At 40.3% G+C, this 20,885-nt stretch overlaps 1 protein-coding gene across 5 annotated transcripts in view; it reads left to right on the top strand.

The window, feature by feature from the left end:
• Positions 1 to 18,830, top strand: part of snapc3 (small nuclear RNA activating complex polypeptide 3) — a 29,853-nt gene extending 11,023 nt beyond the window's left edge. Inside the window, exons 3-10 of one of the 5 annotated variants that reach the window (XR_010003390.1) lie at positions 2,486 to 2,570; positions 6,001 to 6,105; positions 8,618 to 8,767; positions 10,032 to 10,114; positions 11,160 to 11,324; positions 12,143 to 12,250; positions 14,136 to 14,356; positions 17,685 to 17,858. Coding sequence is in view for 4 of the 5 variants with exons in the window: in XM_003216439.4 (XP_003216487.3) it covers positions 2,486 to 2,570; positions 6,001 to 6,105; positions 8,618 to 8,767; positions 10,032 to 10,114; positions 11,160 to 11,324; positions 12,143 to 12,250; positions 17,685 to 17,832 (844 nt within the window). In the remaining variant the exon portion in view is untranslated. Of the gene's footprint in view, positions 1 to 2,485; positions 2,571 to 6,000; positions 6,106 to 8,617; positions 8,768 to 10,031; positions 10,115 to 11,159; positions 11,325 to 12,142; positions 12,251 to 14,135; positions 14,357 to 15,108; positions 15,243 to 17,684 lie in introns of all 5 variants that reach the window. The other 4 variants (XM_062971901.1, XM_003216439.4, XM_062971903.1 and 1 more) reach the window with 4 other exon arrangements.
• The last annotated feature ends 2,055 nt before the right edge of the window (positions 18,831 to 20,885 follow it).

The raw sequence follows: 20,885 nt of genomic DNA, 5'->3' as shown, positions 1-20,885 counted from the left end.
GGAAAAGCACAAAGTACCCCTGACAGATGGCCTTTCAGCCTCTGTTTAAAAGCCTCCAAGGAAGGAGCTTCTACCAGACCCCTTGACAACCATGCTGCTGTTCTGCACTTTATCTCTGGTCCCACCCCATCCTACCCCTAACGTCACCTCAGGAAACCTTGGAACTCCCGGACAGGCACTTATAATTATGCAGTTTACTTTGCCCCTCCCCCCCACTCCTCTTGACCTTCGGTGGTGAAGCTGATATTGTTTTAAAGCTTTTAATCTTGTTTTTATGTATTTGTTAAAACTGTGCCTGAATTCGTTTGTTGTTTTTATACTGCTTGTTTGTTTTTTATTGTCTTATTTTATATTTTAACTTGCTCACACTTTGTCTTTTGGGCTTGGCCCCGTGTTAGCCGCCCCGAGTCCCTTCGGGGAGATGGTGGCAGGATACAAAAATAAATTATTATTATTATTATCATCATCATTATTATTATTACCACACAGACAGTTGCCCTGCTGAAAAGCTCTAACAGTCAGGAAGTTCTCCCTAATGTTCAAGTGGAATCTCTTTTCCTTTAATTGGAACACATTGCTCCAAGTCCTGGTTTCCAGGGCAGCAGAAAACAAGCCTCTTCCTTATGGTATCCTTTCAAATATCTATACATGCTATCATGTCTCCTCTCAACCATCTCTTCTGCAGGCTAAACATACCCAGTTCTTTAAGACGCTGCTCATAGGGCATGGTCTCCAGACCTTTGATCGTTTTAGTTGCCCTTCCCTGGACACCTTCCAGCTTGTCAATATTTGTTTTGAACTGTGGTGCCCAGAACTGGACACAGTATTCCAGGTGAGGTCCAACCAAAGCAGAATTGAGAGGCACAATGACTTCCCTCGATCTAGACACTATACTCCTTTTGATGTAGCCCAAAATCTCATTGGCTTTTTAGCTGCTGCATGACTCTGTTGGCTCTGTTGTCCACAAGAACTCCAAGATCTTTTTCACATGTACTTATGTTGAGCCAGGCATCACCCATCCTGTATCTTTGCATTTCATTTTTTCTGCCTAAGTGGAGTATCTTACATTTGTACTTGTTGAAATTCATTTTGTTAGTTTTGGCCCAGCTCTCTAATCTGTCAAGGTCATTTTGAATTCTGATCTTGTCATCTGTAGTATTAGCTACCCCTTCTAATTTGGTGTCATCTGCAAACTTGATAAGCACGCCCTCTAAATCTTCAACCAAGTCATTAATAAAAGATATTGAACAGTACTGGGCCCAGGACTGAACCCTGCAGCACTCCACTCGTCACTTCTTTCCAGGATGAAGTGGAACCATTGGTGAGCACCCTTTAAGTTCAGTTGCTTAACCAATTATGGATCTATCTAATGCATTGCTTAGCTCACATTTTACTAGTTTGTTTGCAAGAAGGTCATGGAAGACTTTGTCAAAGGCCTTACTGAAATCAAGATATGCCACATCCACAGCATTCCCTGCTTCTACCAAATTTGTAACACTATTGAAAAATGATATAAGATTAGTCTGGCATGACATCAGAAGCAGTATGCCCCTTTATGTAAGTAGCCCAGGAACATGAGGTAATTAGGTCTGGCTGGTGAACTTCCTAAAAGCAACTGATTGGCCAACATCTGACAAAAATGCTGGATTAAATAGACTTTTGCTCTGATTTTATGTGGTGGTGCTTCTGATCTTCTTTTGAACTTGTGCTGAAACAATAGCAATGATGGCAGTTATTTAAGGCATATTGTGGCAACTAAAAGCCACTCATGAAATGCTAATTATTTTATTATTTAAAAATTAAATTTTGATGAACATGATAGTTTTCATTTCACTTCCTGTGAAGTTGGTTGCATACTGCAAGTCACAAGTTTGTGGGTTTTTTTAAATACATTATACTCGTAACTATGTTCTCAATTCGCTTCTGACATGATAAATAAAATACACTAAATACTTCCTGTGAGTATGCAGTCGTCCCTCCATGTTTGCCGTTTTGACTTTTGAGGATGTGATTATTCACAAATCTGGTTAAAATGTTCTCTCTAGGAGTCTCTAGGTCCTTTATTTTAAGATCAACTTCTGGCAGAAGTCAACCACAGAGTAATTCTGGAAGACCTAGAGATTACTAGACAGGTGTTTTCTCAGGTAAAAACACAATTTCTTTTATTTGTGCCCCCCCCCCGGGGGGGGGCACTCCTAAATAGCACTCCATTTTATGGGATTTATAGGTAACATGATTTATGGCTATCCAGCTATTTTTAGTTGTTAATGTCTTATATAGTTGCTTCCTGCAGTCAATATTAAATATAAACTTGATTCCAAAAAATCACAACATACTCTGTCTACTAGCAAGTATTTTAGTATTGGATGCCGAGACTTTTAGATAAAATATGTATTGTAGTAAGAATCTTTCAAGTCCCACTTTTAAATGCTTACACTGATATGGTAAGGCTTTCTCTCCTTCTTTATCTTCCTCTGTTCTGCAGAATCAGACAGAAGACTCTTGAGAAAAGAGAAGAAACAATCACTGTAGATCGTGCATGCAGACAAGAAACATTTATCTATGAGATGGTAAGGTATTCCAGCTGACTAACTCATCCAAGTACAGAGAAAAACCTAAATTAAAATCCTGTTCCTATTGTGGGACTAGATGGATTAAAGGGGGGTGCAGCTGGTGGTTATACAGTAGGGCTCAGAATTGGGCGGCCTTCCATATGTTACTAACCAGCTACTCTTAGTATTCCTCGCCATGGGCTATGCTAACTGGGTGCTGCAGTCTAGCAAGATCTGGAAGGCTGCTGAATTCCTTCTGTTTTATAACCATTCTCTTAAGCTAAAAAATTGAGAACACTTTTGCCTTCTCTTAAGGAAAGATGTTGCAAAATCATTTAAATCTCTGCATTTCCCTTTTTGGAGATGGTGTGACCAGAACAATGCATGATTTTTAAAATGCGGTTGCATCTATCAGCATTAAGGCAGTTCTAGTTTTGATCCCTTATCTAATAAACCCTAGAACAAAAATTTCTATTAGAACTGATGTTTTAATTGAGCTGTTCAGGACAAACCCAGGAACTCTTTTGCTCAGTGCCAAGTCATAATCCCTTGTTTACAGCATTATGTAGGAAGGCTGTTGATGATATTAGAGCTTCTTTGTCCAACTTTCCATGGTATCTTTCATTCCAGAAGTCTTGGTTCTTCATTTTACTGTGGTCATAAAGCCTTGCTGCTTTAGAGCCTAGTTATCTTAGCATGTGCTTGATATAAACCTTAGGGTGCATCTACACAGTAGAATTAATTTAACTGCCCTTGATCAATGCTATAGAATCATGAGAGCTGATGCACTGTACCAAGGAGTGCTGGTACCTCATCAAACTACAGATCCCAGAATTCCATACCATTGAGCCACAGCAGTGATGTCAAACAGCATTAGTTCTACAGTGTAGATGTTGCTTTAATCGTACCTCTTTTTCTTGCTCTAAAGGAAACGTGTCATCTCTTTCCATGTATCAGATCTTGACAGATTACCACATTTTTGGATTACTACATTCTGTGTGGCTCACTTATCTAGGATGATTGCCATATAAGATTAGAGCTGTTTCCATTGTCAATCTCGAACTAATCTGGTTTTTGCCACTCCTGTTGATTGGGTCTGAGATTTTATTATGTAAATGCAAGGCTTTACTCCTGGAAAATGTCCCCCATACACTCCTGGGTTTTGTCTTTCACAGCTGACAGATGGTGCTGTAATAACCTGCGCAACTGGAAGAATTTGTATACTAAGAATTTCCAGTTCCATGCATTCATAGAACTGAACTGAAATAGTCCAGGTTACATGAGCATTAATAGCAAACTCACAGCCAAATCAAGTTCCTTGAGTTAATTTAGTTTATTTGGGAGTCACCAAATGGTTTGAGCATTTGGCTATGACTCTGGAGACCAAGGTTCAAGTACCTCTTGAGCCATTGAAGCCCTCTGGGTGATCATGGGCAAGTCAGAGGAAGGCAGTGGCAAATCTTTTCTGAAAAGATCTTGCCAAGAAAACCGTGTGATAGGTTTGCCTTTTGGTCAAGCGGAAATTATTTGGAGGCACACAATCTCAACAATTGAGGTTCTAGAAGTACAGAAACAGTCCACTTCATGACCCTAAGAGTAATACAGTCCGGAGTTATCACTACATTGGAGATGCAGCTGGTCTCAGTAGGACAGATTGAAACAAGAGTGCAGTCATATGGGGGTTGCACCCTCCTTTTTCTTCCCACCAGATATCAGATCAGCTGCATATTCAGAATCTGAATTGCCTCCCCCTCCTTTCCCTGTCCATGGAAGTTGTAGTTTTGAACGTTCTTTAGTCTTCTCTGCTAAACTACAATTTCCAGGATTCCATAGCACTGAGCCATGTCAGTTAAAGTGAAGTCAAGCTACAATAATTCTACAATGTATATGCACCATAGGCTTTCCCCCTCTTCTGTCTCTTTTTGCCAGCAAATATTAGTCAAACTGTTTTTCAGCAATTAATCAGTTGCAGAAAAATGTTTATGGGAATCAGGCGCAGCATCTTTACATTTTACTGTGTTTTTAAAATGACTTTTGACTTTTAAAAATGTAATGGTGCTTTAACGTGATGGCTGTTTAATTTCATATTATCATGTCTTAGATCAGTGGTTCTCAGCCTGAGGGTCCCCAGATGTTTTGGCCTTCAACTCCCAGAAATCCTAACAGCTGGTAAACTGGCTGGGATTTCTGGGAGTTGTAGGCCAAAACACTTGGGGACCCACAGGTTGAGAACCACTGTTTTAGATGAACTTTTGAATTACAGTGTTCCCTCACTTATTGCGGGAGTTACATTCCAGGACCACCCGCGATAAGTGAAAATCCGTGATGTAGAGACACTATATCTTAATATTTATACTTTATATTTAGTACAGTGGTTCCCAAACTAATTTGGCCTACCGCCCCCTTTCCAGAAAAAATATTACTCAGCGCCCCCTAAAAATTATTTTTTAACATTTTTAATAGCAATTAAACAGAAATATATATGTATTAATGCATATAGCAAATGCACCTGTGGCCATCACCGCCCCCCCCCGCCCCGGATCACTACAGCGCCCACCAGGGGGCGGTAGCACCCACTTTGGGAATCACTGATTTAGTAGTTAGGTGGCCTTTCTCTCCTTCGCAAACCCGTTTTGCACTGCAGTTGTTTTAGTTTGGTGAGGCGGGCAGCAATTTAGCAGAGATGGCTGTAAACCTGCAACTCCCAGGCCAGTGAAGCCTTCCCGAAAGAGGGGGCGGGGTGAGAGCGCATGTGCGAAAGGCAGGCACCGCCTCGGCCTAGTCCTCTTTGAATTGCTTTGTGTTGTTTGATTGGTTAGTTTGATAGATAGATACCACTTTTGATTGGATAGCATTAAAGTCCAAGGCATTCTGAGAGTGCCTTGGACCACAAAAAAACCCCGCGAAACAGGGAGGGAGTGAAAAGCAAACCGCAAAGTAGCGAGGGAACACTGTAACTCATTTTGACTTAAAGGTTGGGTTGCTGACCAGAAGGTTGCCAGTTCAAATTCAGCCTGGGGAGAGCGCGGATGGCCTCCCTCTATCAGCTCCAGTTTCATGCAGGGACATGAGAGAAACCTCCCACAAGGATGTTAAAACATCAAAACATCCGGGGGTCCTATTGGCAACATTCTTGCAGACGACCAATTGTCTCACACCAGAAGCGACTTGCAGTTTCTCAAGTCGCTCCTGGCACGAAAAAAAAGCATCTCCAATCTTAGGACACGAATTTACTTCGAGAACATTCCCAAGGCACCAGCCACCATGATAACCACTGTGGTTATCATTCAGAAGTTGTGTATCTTAACAATATTTGAGCCCAATATTTGAGTCCATCAAGGTGGCTGGGTTTTTGAAAATCAGTTTGCGTTTGTTTTTCAGATATTGTTTCTAAACAATATTTTTTAGTTAAACATTCACATCCAATTTTAATGTTCTGATTTATTAGGAATCTCACTCAATTGGAAAGAAGCCAAAAGATCCAGTCAACTTAGTCAAGGAGGGAGAGCTTGTCTTAACTCTCAATATTTACTACCCTATTATATTTAAGAAGGTTGGTAACTTTCTTTTTATTTCCTTGGATGGTAGAGGCTTGTAATTGCTTACTAGCAAGTGTGTGAACAGATTGTTCGTGTCCTTTTTTTGAATATGGTATGCGAAATTTTATAGGAATTAGTACTGGGGAGGGGTTTATGAAGGAGACATGAAGAACTACCTTCTCTTTTAAACATATAACCTGTATCCCCACCAGAGTAGACATCTAGCTACCAAAATCTACCCTAAAACCTTACAAGGCTTCCATAATCATATAGGTACTCAGAATTGCATACAATGAGATTTATTCTCACCTTTGTGTGTAATAGGATTGCAGTTTTAGTTTGTTTTCATTAGAACAGAGTTGTACCTCTGGGCATACAGAGGCGATACACAAAAAGTACCGTATATACTTGAGTATAAGCTGACCTGAGTGTAAGCCGAAGCACCTAATTTTACCACAAAAAACTGGGAAAACTTATTGTGTTGAGTATAAGCCGAGAATGGGAAATGCCGCAGCTACTGGTAAATTTCAAAATAAAAATAGATACCAATAAAATTACATTAATTAAGGCATAAGTAGATTCAATGTTTTTGAATATTTACCGTATTTCAGAAAAAAAACAGTAAACTAGCTATGTAAGTGGAAAAGTAGGGCCAACAAAAACAATGTAGTATCAACAATAACTTTAATAATAATAATAATAATAATAATAATTTTAAAAAAACTTCATTTGCATCCTGCTTTATCTCCCCATGGGGACTCAGGCCGGCTTCCAACATAGTAACAGGCAAACATTCAATGCCTATATAAACAATGCAGAGCTAGATATAGATCTATAATTATATATACGAATATATATAATTATATATACTAATTTCACACATGCATTTCCCCGAAACGTGTGTGTGTGTGTGCACGCGTGCATTTCCACTGCAATTTTTGCAAACCTTATTTATCTATATTAATATCTAACTAGACATGTCTATCTATCTATCTATATAGTGTGTGTGCATTTTTCCCCTGTAATTCTGCAAACCCTATATATCTGTATTCACATATATCTGTCTGGACATCTCTGTATATATAGATAATTATATCGATATAGGATTTGCAAAGACTTGCAAACATGTGAGGGGAGATTAATATATAAAAGTATTTATATATATACACATACACATACACACACACACACACAGATACACACACACATATATATATAGGCACCTCTATATATTTATCGATATCTATATATAGGATTTGCAGAGACTTGCAAATATGTGAAAAGAAAATTCATATAAAAATAATGTATACATATACAGTAGAACTCTGGTTAACTGTGCCCCAGTTAACCAACCCGCTGCATTATCCGAGGGGCCGAGGGGGCACCCCTCCCCCTCCTCTCCAGCGAAAGGAGCCCTTGCCCCTTGGAAGGAGCCCACGAGCGCCACTGCCTAGCAGCGCTCGTGGGCTGCTTCCCAAGGGGCGAGCGCTCTGCCCAGGGGAGTAGGCCACGAGCGCTTCGGCCTCTCCCTCTCGTGAGAAGGAGCTCCTTCGCGCGAGAGGAGAGGAAGAGGTGGGGCGCTTCCTCTTCCCTCTTCCTCACCTCTTGTGAGAAGGAGGTCTCGCAAGAGAAGGAAGAGGCAGGAGGAAGTGTCCTGGAAACGGCCTGCAATCGTGGCCTGTTTCCCTGGGCCGAGGCGCCTGCCGAAGGGAGAAGTTTCCCCCCTTTGGCCGACGCTTGGGCAAAGGAAGAGTTTAGAACGGGAGAAAGGTGCAACAGTTTACTATTCTAGGCATGATAATTTCATGCCATACCATAGAACAATAGATTTGGAAAAGACCCCAAGGGCCATACAGTCCAACCCCCACCATTCAGGGACACACAAATTATATTAATGCATTTTATGATTTTGAAGTAATAAAGCCATTTTCATTTTAATACTAATATTAGTATTAAATTAAATTACATTTATTTATTTATTTATTTATTCTGGTAATGTTATTTTTCCCTTAAAAAAGCAGGAGAAATGTTTCAAACTTTTCAGAAATTTTACTTCATTTCTGCCTGTATCATTTATCAGCCACGTCATGGCAAATGATAAGAAACTGGAGGAGTTTTCCTCCAAAAAATCTGAATGTCCACCAAAGACTCACCATTTCTGGTACAGATAATACAAAACCTGAAATTCTGACTGTAGAGGGCAGCTTCTTTCACATTTATTTGTTAATGCCCACTCAGCTATTTAGAGCAAAGGAAGGGCATGTTATATAATTCACAAATGAACTGACACAAATTTTAAACTATTCCCTGTTACGTAGCAATTTGAGGCCTTGTCAAAAAGGATTTTTCAAAACAGTTTTGTAGGGGTGGCATCTCCTGAAATTTTAGGGAACACACAGTAGGGGGGGAGTGATGGCTGTATTCAGCAGACACTTTCCCCAACCCAAGATTTAGGTATTCAGGAATAAAGCAAGAGAGATGTTATGTTTTGGCTTGGATTTTGATTGTTCTTTGTGTTGTTCATAGCATAACCTTCAAAAGCCATATCAGACAGTGTTGGTTCTTGGCAACCAGAATCTTACTGAACTGAGAGATTCCATTTCCTGTGTCAGTGACCTTCAGATTGGAGGAGAATTCAGCAAACAACCTGATCAAGCTCCTGAAAACATCAGCAAGGTATTGTAACTTTTAATTTCTAGTACATTTCTTAAAAAAGAGGGTCTTTTTCAAATTGTTCTGTCTAGGTATCTCAAGGTCCTCCATTATGACTTCCACTGCATCACACTGGATTATCTTCAGGCAAAATAAATAATGATACATTTGTCTTGTTTTTTATTTTTGTGATGGTTCTGTTTCCCTAACCCCAGGAAATGTGGCAGTCCCCAAGTTATGAACAAGATAGGTTCTATAGGTTTGTTCTTAAGTTGGCTTTGTAAGTCGGAACAGGTACATTTTTGATAGCACAGAGAAGGGTTAACATCCTGTTGTGTTTGTTTCTGTGAACATGAGATTTCAACTCATGTTCTTTAACTAACACACCTTTATTTACAACATCAGGAACCCCAGGTGGCACAATGGGTAAAACCCTTGTGCCGGCAGGACTGCTGACCTCAAGGTTGGGTTGCTGACCTGAAGGTTGCCGGTTCGAATCCAGAGAGCTTCCCATGTGGGGTCATGAGAGAAGCCTCCCACAGGATGATAAAACATCAAACATCTGGGCATCCTCTGGGCAACGTCCTTGCAGACGGACAATTCTCTCACACCAGAAATGACTTGCAGTTTCTCAAGTCACTCCTAACACACACAAAAATTTACAACATACAATCTATACACATTCTAAACAAATACCTACTAAACTAATATATAATTTTTCTGCTTGTTGCCTGTTGATTCTAATGGGGATGACAATCATGGCATTGGATTGTAGTTCCCAGCAGCTCTAGTCAACATAACCAATAGTGAGAAATGCTGGGAGTAACAGTCCAACAGCATCTAAAGCAGGCATGGGCAAACTTTGAGCCTCTAGGTGTTTTAGACTTCAGCTCCCAGAAATCCCAGCCAGTTTACCAGGTGTTAGGAATTGTGGGAGCTGAAGTCCAAAACACCTGGAGGAGCAGAGTCTGAGAAACACTGATCTAGAGGCACAGGCAATTCTTGGTCCTGTTGCAGAGGATGCTCAGGTTTTATGGAATTCCAAGGAAAGGAAGATCGTTTAATTGTAGGACAGGTACTAAATATATCTATAACATCAGGATCAATAATAAAAGAGTATAAAAGTTGTTGGCAGTTCTGACTTGGCTTGTGGAAAGAATGGCTGCAGTCAGGTTCAGCCTTGCAGAATTTAGATGGGACATTAGGACAGGAGGTGAAATCTTATACATACTGATTATCAAATTAATCCTTTCCCCTTGTTTCTTCTTACATTTTCTTGTTTCTTCAGGATCTTTACAAGTCAGCTTTCTTTTATTTTGAAGGTGTTTTTTATGATGATAGAAGGCACCCAGAGTGCAGAGACCTAAGCAGGTAAGGAATGTAAATGTCTGCAGAGATCTCGGTTAGGGACAGAGAACGCTGAATGTGTTTTCAGTGTTTTAGCAATACCTCATGTGATTGAATGGCTATTAAATTTTTCCAGATTAAGAGAGAAAAAACTCAATATTATCTTAGAAACCGATATAAGGGGAAAGGAAATAATGGGGGCACCTAGGGAAGTGGTGTTGCATGAGGAGTGTGGCTGGAAGCTCCATGTTTTGCCCCTAGAATGTCACCTTCCATTCCATTTATTATATACTGTGGCTCCCAACAATAATAATTTTATTTTTTTACCCTGCCTCCATCTCCCCGGAGGGACTTGGAGCATCTTACATAAGACACAAGGTGCTTAAAACAATGCATAAAATAAACACACAGTACAATACAAAAAGTAAAACTAATAGCATATAAAACAACAATTTACACCCAGAGCAGCACCCAATAACCTATGGTGACAACTGCCGTAAAACATGGCCAAACTGTAAACAAGAACAAGGGAATGGGATAGTGCTAGTGGCTCCCCATATGTTTGACTACAACTCCCGTAATACTCAATCACTATAGGTGATGGTCATGAATGATGAAAACTATAGTACAACCACATCAGAAGCCAAGTTGGAAACTGCCAAATATCTTAGATCAGTTATCTCTAACCTAGTGTATTTCAGATCTTTTTTAGCTTAACGTCAGGGGAAAATCTTTACCTTTACTTAGCTTATATACATTGCGTTGCCTGGGTGTTGTTGGGACCCCTGCCTGCTTCCTTTCTCCATTATCCAGCTCTGAGAAGGCTACCTCACAATGTCTCCAAGGCAACAGTGTTCTTCCTTCCTTCCTCCCTTCCCCTAATACACATCACCTTTTTGTCCCAGTGATATCACGGGGGCAACCTAGAAGCAGCCAATTTTTCACTTAACACCTAGCAACAGCATTCCACCAAAGTCTTGTTCTGATACTTGGTTCCTTTACTATTAAAGGAACATAGCCTTAAATTTTAGAGAAGTGGCAATAATATTGACAATAATAATCATTTCAGCACAATTATTGAGTGGGCCGAATCTCGCAACAGAGGCTATGCAAATCTTCAATCTGTTAAAATGGAAGACTACACATTTAAGGACTTAAACATCAAAGTAGGTTTTCCATACCTATACTGTCACCAAGGAGACTGTGAGCACATTGTTATCATCACTGATATCAGGTAAGTTATTACTCATTAACAGAGCTTCTCAAGCAGAGCTTCAAATTCAAACTCTTCTACTGCCAATAGATTCCATATTGGTAGTGCAAATATTCATATGTGTACCAGATGCACATTAATTTACTTCCCCAAAACCATTTCTAAAAACAGGAGCCCCGGTGGCGCAATGGGTTAAACTGCTGACTGAAAGGTCGGTGGTTCAGATTCGGAGAGCAGGGTGAGCTCCCGTCTGTCAGCTCCAGCTTCTCGTGCAGGGGCATGAGAGAAGCCTCCCACAGGATGGTAAAACATCAAACATCCTGGCATCCCATAGGCAACGTCTTTGCAGATGGCCAATTCTCTCACATCAGAAGCAAATTGCAGTTTCTCAAGTGACTCCTGACACGAAAAAAATCTAAATACTATGTAAGAAAGGAAGACATGTATGTAGAACTACATACAGTATTAAATCACAAGAGTCCTGATTTCTTTTTCTCATTTCTTTTTATGGAAATGAGAGCATTGTGATGTTATGGAGAACTAGTGAAGGCAACATAACTGCTTCTGTTCTACTAATGATAATTATGTATTTTTCTGTTTTTATTTTTCATTTTCATTTTTTACCTGATTCTGAAACTAACCTCAACAAGTGTCTTATAGTTTAGATATTCCTTTCAGATCAGGACCTTGTAGCTCCATCTGTGTGTATATGTCTGTGTGAAAATTCTTACCCCCCCCCCCCCCCACCAATGGCTTAAAAATTTCCAGAGACTTTACATCTGTAGTGTTTAAATTTCAGTTCCCTGTTTCAATTTAACTAATTTCTTTCTCTGTGCCAGGCTTATTCATCGAGATGATTGCCTGGATAGGAGCCTCTATCCCTTGCTAACACGAAAGCACTGGTTATGGTCCAAGAAGTGCTTTGTATGCAAAATGTACACAGCCAGGTGAGTAATGGCAGGCATATTGCTTCTTTATGAACTAGGTTTTGATCATGGTGTCCTTTAAAATAGCATATGCTGTGCATTTCAATTATATAAATAAATATTATTGCAGAAAACTGATAGGGATAGAGCAGAATTTCTCAAACTGTGCTCCTCCAGATGTTTTGGGTGTCAGCTCCCACAGTTCCTAACAGCTGGTAAACTGGCTGGGATTTCTGGAAGCTGAAGTCCAAAACAACTAGAGGAGCACAATTTGAAAAACACTGGGCTAGAACAAAGAGGTACACAGGTGAACAAATCCTTTTTGCTAAAGCTTCAGTGCTTCCAATAGAAAAGAAACACACAATTTATCCAGTAGTTTGATTTACCTGTGAGGAGCTATGGCAGGACTAGGGAACATCTGGTGCATGAACCATGTTCGGCTCACAAAGACTCCGTGGCACCCATGGCTGCCTACCCCCTTCCTTGATCTCTCCTCTGGGCAGCAAAAGATGAGATCAGCCCCAGGCAGCCATTGGTCTACCTGCCTCCTTCCTTTGGTCGCCCACAGCTTGGCTTCTCTGGGATGTGGCTTAAGAAGGGCACTCTGACCTGTACGGAAGAGGACCTGTGATTGAGACACACTCCCTGCCTGGCTGGATGCCCTCCTTCCTCCTTGCCTGGCAACTACATTCCCCCCTCCTACTGTTGGTCAAGCACAGTTTCCCTCATCTAGATGCCTCACCCTCCCTAATGGCTGGTGCCCCCCCCCCCCAACTGCCCAGGATACTCCCTCCCCCTAACTTTATATGGCCTGTGAGTGATGTTATAAATATCCAAATGGCCCTTGGTTACCCACCCCATGGCTATGGCCCCATATAAATAGTATAGCTTACAAGAAGTACTGCATTTATAGCTCTCTGCATTGCCTGAATTATGGAATTATTGGAAATAACTGCACCCAGTCACTGGGCACATATCCTTTTGGAAATAAATGGCAATCATAACCTTATTGAAAAGGAAAAATGATGTCATATCTGTTTGGCAAATGTGAATCTCCGTGAACATGTGGAGATCACCTTTTGAAAAACAATAGTCAAGAAAAGCATGGCCTTGTTATAAGTAAACCCTTTGAACCCTTTGTGATACTCACAAGCATTCATGTAATGGCATACAGGTAACTTAGCTGTTAAACTGAAGAAACATATCTTCAGTGCCGGCCCAATGTAGGGGCCAATGTAAGCGCCCGCTTGTGGCGCATTTCACCGGGGGCGCTGGCGGCGGGGACCATTGAGTCCCTCCTCGCCAAACGCGGAAGTTCAGCGAGGAGGGACCCGATGGTCCCCGACGCCGCTGAAGGTATGTGCGGGGCCTTGGGGGCGCAATTTTGGGGGGGATGCGGCCACTAGGTTTGCCTACAAGGCGAAATTACCTAGGGCCGCTTCTGCATATCTTTGAACTGCCAAGGACAAAGGCATGCCACTACAAAAATGTATTGGTTTAGCAGAGGATGGTTGTTTCTTTGAAGTCGAAATTACAGTTGTAGCTGCAGTTGCACAAAAGATATATACTCCCATGAAACCTCATAGTTTAAAATATGCACTCAGAGATAAAAAAAGCAAAGTCTTCATTGAAAAATAACATATCTTGTTTACTCACAAATATCTTCTATTACTTCACCATACAGGCACATTTCTTATTAAAGTTCAGTTATAGAAAGGTGTAGTTTCTCTCTGTGTTGTGAACACAGGGTATCATGCTTAATCAATAATCCATAGTCTTTAGGTATAATTGTATTCACTGAAGTCTATAAGTCATACTTCTGTACTGAAATCCATGTCAGGGGATGATGGGTAGCTGAGTGAAATCCAAAAATTCACCATCCTGGTCTTCACCTTCTTCTCTCCAGACTGTCTCCCGGTGTGGAAAACAGCACTGGACAAAACACACTCCAGCAGATGAGGGTTTCGGTTGGAAATCCAACGGCAATAAACTTTTATTTACATTTCTATATACAAACAGAGCAAATCAGTCCTTCTCCATGAGCGCTGTTGCCGAAGCGAACTCATGCATGCACACACACTGCTCTTCTGCTCAGGAAACTCCTCTGCATTCCACAGGAACAAGAAAGTAAGTCCCGGTTAAAACAAACTTGACCCCATTGGTCCTGTGATACATCAATCATAGCAGACTCTCATTAACTCCATAACTGCTGAAATGCCTTGCCGGAAAAACTAACACATTAGGCATTTCTAATAACCCAGATTGATTTTAACATTTCACAATACACAATACCCTGACAATCCAAACAACAACCTGCTTTCATTGAAGACTAAACACACACTGAATACAAAATGGAGTCCAGAGTCTGGGGCCGGGCTGTGGAGCAGGCTGTTGAGCAACCAGCTACAACAAATCACTCTGACCAAGAGGTCATGAGTTCGAGGCTAGCTCGGAGCCCCATGTTTGTCTTGTCTTTGTTCTATGTTAAGGCATTGAATGTTTGCCTTATATGTGTAATGTGATCAGCCCTGAGTCCCCTTCGGGGTGAGAAGGGCGGAATATAAATACTGTAAATAAATAAATAAACATGCTCAGTACAATCACATGTCTAAAACCCTCCCACACCAAAGAGGTAAGTCAAACTGACAAATCAACATACACAGAATAAAAGGTAAAGGTAAAGTTTCCCCTGACATTAAGTCCAGTTATGTCTGACTCTGGGGGTTGATGCTCATCTCCATTTCTAAGCCGAAGAGCCGGCGTTGTCCATAGATACCTCCAAGGTCATGTGACCGGCATGACTACATGGAGCGCCGTTACCTTCCCGCTGGGGCGGTACCTATTGATCTACTCACATTGGCATGTTTTCGAACTGTTAGGTTGGCAGAAGCTGGAGCTAACAGCGGCCGCTCACACCGCTCCCGGGGTTTGAACCTGGGACCTTTCGGTCTTCAAGTTCAGCAGCTCAGCGCTTTAACACTCTTTGCCACTGGGGCGAATACACAGACTACAGGTTAGCAAATATAAATATATACATTAACAAATCAAATAATGAAAGGCTCAGGAGGTTGCCATTTCCAACAGGAATTTCCGTCTTCCTGGCTATTTGTCAGAATTCTTATTTTGCTGCCAAGTTAAAGCCCGGTAGTATAGTATAGTAGTTTGAGCATTGGACTATGACTTTGGAGACCAGGGTTCAATTCATCACTCAGCCTTGGAAACCTATAGGGTGACCAAGGTGATAGTCAGCCCCAGAAAAACTTTGGCTTAGGATCACCATGATTCAAAAAACCATACAACAAAAAAATTACTTTGTGACCATATCTCTATTCTGCTGATTGGATTATCAATTTGGTTAATGGTGTTACTGTTTAAATGTTATTTTAAAATTTAGCTTCTCTGAGTTTCATGTTAACTATAAAGCAAGCTATAAATATTTTAGACTGATGGATGGACAGATAGACAGGCAGGTAACAAGTTACTCTGAAGGGACTTTCATTTAGGACTTATATTTGGACTTTGTTGACATTACCCTGTTTTTGTTTTGTTTTTTAACTCTTCCTCCAGTACTCCTTTTACTGGTGAATTTTTAATGGCCAACTATAAAATTTTGTAGATGTCTGTAAACTGGTTAGATTATTTGCCAAGAAATCTTTTCAATGTAGTCTTTCTGATAGCTTTTAATATTGCTTTAATCATTTAAGAAGGCTTTAAATGCAATATGATGCGTTTTGTTGGAAGCAGGTAGGTAACACAGAGGTTGTATTGTATGTTCACATCTCTGTCCCATTTTCATTATGTACACATTTAGACTCATGCCTGAAAAGATCTTTTGTCAGTTCACCTGGGTTTAGAAAACTTAATTTCTGTAGCTGAAAGAAAGGATGTTTAAATTAGAAAATAAGCTTTCTCAGAGTAATATCAATGACTTTGGGAATTAAATTTCATGGGAGAGGCAAGTAACATGTTGTGTTCTTGCTCAATGGGAAAGTTGGTTTTACCTGTTGGCTGACTTGTTGTAAGCATGCCACAATAGTTTGCTTAAGATAATTTCATACTGCCTTCTATCCTTTTGGGATCAACTGCTCGTGGGAATTTTTTCTTCTGCTTCATGGTGGTGGCTCATTATATCTCACAAAACAGTGGGAAATATATTACTGATGACAAGTTCTTTAACAGCATTAAACTTCTGAAATGGTTTCAGATCTCAGATAAAAAGGGAAGTGTCAAGGCATGCTTGCTCTTTCATTAGCTTTAATCTTGAACAACATGGTGTTTTGGCCTTTCTTTCTCACTTGCGTATCATACCAAAAGGTGGAGCAACTCCATAAAATACCTATTTCTGTGATGGAGCAAAAATACTAATAATTGCTGGAACTGATGGTAGGTAATGGATTTAAACCAAACATGTATGGTCTTCTCAGAGTAAGGCGGGGATGCAGTAATACCAAAAGTTGAATAATTGGCTTATTAAACCTGTGTATTACCAAAATTTAAATTTAAATTTCAATTTCTTTCTTTTTATCACACTTTTACTTCAGCACTGAGATTCAAGGATGCCAGTATAGATTCCTTTTATTTAAAGACGTGAGAACATAATAAACCAATGCTACTTTTGGAAATGAAAAGCCATCTCTCCAAACTATCCTCAAAAATTGAAATTAATGTGACTTTTAATCTGCAGACCTCCCCTTTAAAATTTGAAAATTTGGTTTAAGTACTTCCCCTTTCTATGGAATAACAGAAGCTGGGTAGGATGTCCTTTGGTGTAGTCCCAGTGTTGAGGCTTGTTTCCTCTGCCCTGCCAGCCACTTCCTGCTAAGCCACTGGAAATTGAGGTGGCGTCAAGCTGCACTGATTCTACTGTGTAGATGCAGCATTACCCTGGATCTCAGAAGTAGGGAATTCAGTCGGGCGCAGAGTCATTTCGACATACATTCGGCTTACTTGTATAACAGTGGATTTTACTTTAAAATCTTATTGATTGTAAGCCTTCTTCCATCAGTAAACACATGCTGACATTAGATCTCCTGTTTTCAATTATTATTAAAAGTCAGAATGAATTATCCTTCCAAAGTCTTCTCGCAAGTCATATTGTCTCATACATTGGTACTATATATTATACAATCAGAAAACTGAGATATTTTCTCCTTTTTTCAGCTATATTGCATTTTTTACCATTAAGATTGCAGTCTTATACAAACTAAACCGATCCTAAGTTTTATTGAATTCAGTGGGGCTTATTTCTGAGTAGACAAGATGTACATAAATGATTATGCTGGATGCAATTGTTTGTGATTTAGTTAAGAGATTAACTATAGTTTTAAATTATGGGGATGTCCTAGGCTAAAACCATGAGATAGTAAAGTGAATTTATGTACATTTACAGTCTCTCAATGATCAAATCTGGTAGCTTCTCATTATTTTCATTATTCTTTTCTTTTGGACCCTACAGGTGGGTGACCAATGAAGACAGCCTGGCTCCGCAAGACCCCTGCTTTTTCTGTGACGTCTGTTTCCAAATGCTCCATTATGATGAACAAGGCAACAAACTGGGAGAGTTCCTTGCCTATCCTTATGTTGATCCAGGGATTTTCAACTAAGGCTTCATTAAAAAGGAAGAAGACAAGCTAAACTGCAATCTTATTTCAGTAACTGCTGAAAACACAGCTTCAAATATTGAGGCTAAGTTGTGGCTGTATTGTCTTTTTCAGCATTGTGTGCACATTTGTATTCCTAACTAACAATTCAGACAGCAAGGCCATTGCAGAAAGTTACAAATAGTATTAAAAACTGAATCTGAATGTTATTATGTACCTGTGTTTAGTTTTTAACTGCTCTTGGTCAGTATGATAAGGAGTATTTCCTCTTGTTCTGAGTCATAGATAAATTCAAAGACTAGTGAAAGCTGACTCCTCAGCTTTACAGGGTTCTTTAAAAACGTGCCACCAGTCTGGCAAATACATATTTACTGCGAAGATAAAGAAGTCTTTAGATGGCAACTACTAGCCACTTCTGTAGTTCTATGAAGAGGGAAATTTAATACCAGATAAACCCTGGAGTGGCAAGATGATCACCCCTCATTTTAATTCTTTTAAAAAAAGATTATGATCACCCCCACTGTATTCCTCTGCTAGCTATTTGAAGAACAATACTATGGATAACTTTTTTTTTGCCTTTAAGGTTGTTGCCATGGTTTTTGGGTGGGGGATGGGCTTTTTTGGCTAGAAAATCTTTTCCATATTCTAATTGAAATTTGTTTCTGTTAACTTTGATGATGTTACCGCACAGTTTCATGACTAAAGGTAAACAAAGACACCTTTTGTTTATCTTTTTCTCCTTCAGGAGATTACATTTTTAGTTTGATAGCAATTGTTTTCCTCTCTGTGAGAGATTAGGCTGCACCAGTTTGGACATATTGCACTGAACATGTTGCCTCCTGTGTTTAATTTGGTATTTGATAGAAGTCTCCCTTTTTTATGTGTGCCGCTCTCCTTTGGAAATGAGTTCATTTATTTGTAAATTAATTCCAGATGTCCAATAGTTGTTTTTATTGTAGTTATGCTTTATTTTAAAATAAATGGATCATCAATTTAAATAATACTGGTTTCTTTGCAGTTATTATCTTGACTTACCAAAATTATGTCATAGCAGGTAGGGTAGCTGAAAATATGGCTGTATTTTAATCTTCTAAGTCAGGGAGAGGGAACGGATGCGTGGCTCTCTGGATGTTGTTGGAAGACACCACTGACTGTGCTGGTTAGGTCTGTTGATGGAGTTCTACAACATCTGAAGAGCCAATGCAACGTCTGAAGGGTCACAGAGTTCCCAGCCCTGTTCTTGTTGTTGTTTATTCGTTCAGTCGCTTCCAACTCTTTGTGACCTCATGGACCAGCCCACGCCAGAGCTCCCTGTCGGCCATTGCCACCCCCAGCTCCTTCAAGGTCAAGCCAGTCACTTCAAGGATAACATTGAGCCCTGTTCTTAATCATTATCAAATTCCACTTCCAATCAATTGGTTTTACTGCTCTGATCATGTTTATGGTTGTTGTTGTTGTTGTTGTTGTTGTTAATAATAATAATAATAATAATAATAATAATAATAATAATAATAATATCTTTATTCTGTAAATGTACCAGGAGGATGTCTGATATAGTCTACATGTGCACTGACTGCACAACCTTTGTGTTTTTATTATTCCCATCTGAGTGTCACGACCCAGGCTACAGAGCACCAATAACCATACGCAGAGGCCAGATTCTATCTAATATCTTTATTAAGGAAATATATAAAGTTAGTAAAAGCAAATGTAAAAATTAGTCCAGAAGCAGACCTTTCAGGAAAGGTCAAAATTAGTCCAAAGAAACAATGTCCAATATGAAATATTAAGGTCCAAAGTTGTAATCCAATAACCGAAACACTCACTTTGCCAGGCAAAGTGAGGGGAGATGACAAGGTCCTTTAGTCCATGAACTTGAGCAAGGCTAGGAAATAACTTGATACTTGAAACAAGGCTTGAAACGTGGAACAAGGTAACGAGGAACAAGAACAAGGTCCGTGGAATAACTTGGTAAAATCCGTGAAACAAGGCAAGGGTTAGTCCTGGGAACAAGGCAAGATCCGTAGGTAAACAAAGGCTGGGAAACAGGAGCGGAGGCTGGAAACAAGGCAAGGCTTGAGCAGGAACGAGGCTTGAATCGGAGCGCGCTGTCCAGACACAACTCGCTCCGGAGGCTGACGAATTGACTCCGCGAAGTTACTACGCGGGTAAAACACCTATATAGAGTCTAACTTTCCCGCCGAAGCAGTTCTCTGGGAACCAGAAACGAAAGCTAAACTCTGAGACCAGATGTCTGACTCCTTAAAGATTCTCACGAAAAGCAGACTTAATTGGGTACATTCTTAGCTGCTATCCTCGCACTCCTGCGCGAAGCTGCTTCCAAACCCCTCTGTTGTTTACAAAACTCATGGCGAGAGAACACGGGAGATGTAGGCTCAGGGTTTGTTTGACATACTTCTGGGACACAACTTTCTTGCAGGTGCAAGGTTCCCAGATCTGCCTGGGAAAGATCTGGCTGAGAAGATTCCAGTTCTGACTGGGAAGGTAAAAAACCCAAGTTTTCTTCTTCATCAGGCATTACAATGTCATGAGCAGGACTACAAGGCCCATGAGTCATCACACTGAGGGAAGAGCAACAAACTCCATAGATGTGGCAATAAGTGCACACAGGTGCTGTATTTCCTATGTAAGATGTTCTTCTCATGTTTTACCAGTAAATCATACTAAGAGTCCATCACCAGTTGAAAGTCCCATAGGCTCAGTTGAAAGGAAGTAAATCCTGCAAAGAAAGTAGATAAGGGCTGGGAGGTGAGGATTATGAGGGTTACAATGTGTAGGCTCAGTGTATGGAGGTTGTAGAAGGGGACAAGACAGAAGAAATGATTTTCCAGCGGAGACATATTTTTATAAGGGAGCCACAGCCTTAGTTTCCTGAGCAATGTTGGACAGAAAAGCTTGGGAGGGTAAATTACCCAATCTCATGTATTTACACTTCACATGGCCCATTCCCTTACTTTTTCTTGATTTAGGCCTGGTCATGGTGACAAAGAAAGGCCTGAATGAGCACACTGTAAGAAGCTGTGCTTATCATCCAG

This window comes from Anolis carolinensis, chromosome 2 (genome assembly GCF_035594765.1).
Source record: "Anolis carolinensis isolate JA03-04 chromosome 2, rAnoCar3.1.pri, whole genome shotgun sequence".
Taxonomy (NCBI): domain Eukaryota; kingdom Metazoa; phylum Chordata; class Lepidosauria; order Squamata; family Dactyloidae; genus Anolis; species Anolis carolinensis.
The sequence above is the reverse complement of the archived record's forward strand: the minus strand, read 5'-3'. Positions and strand labels throughout refer to the sequence as shown.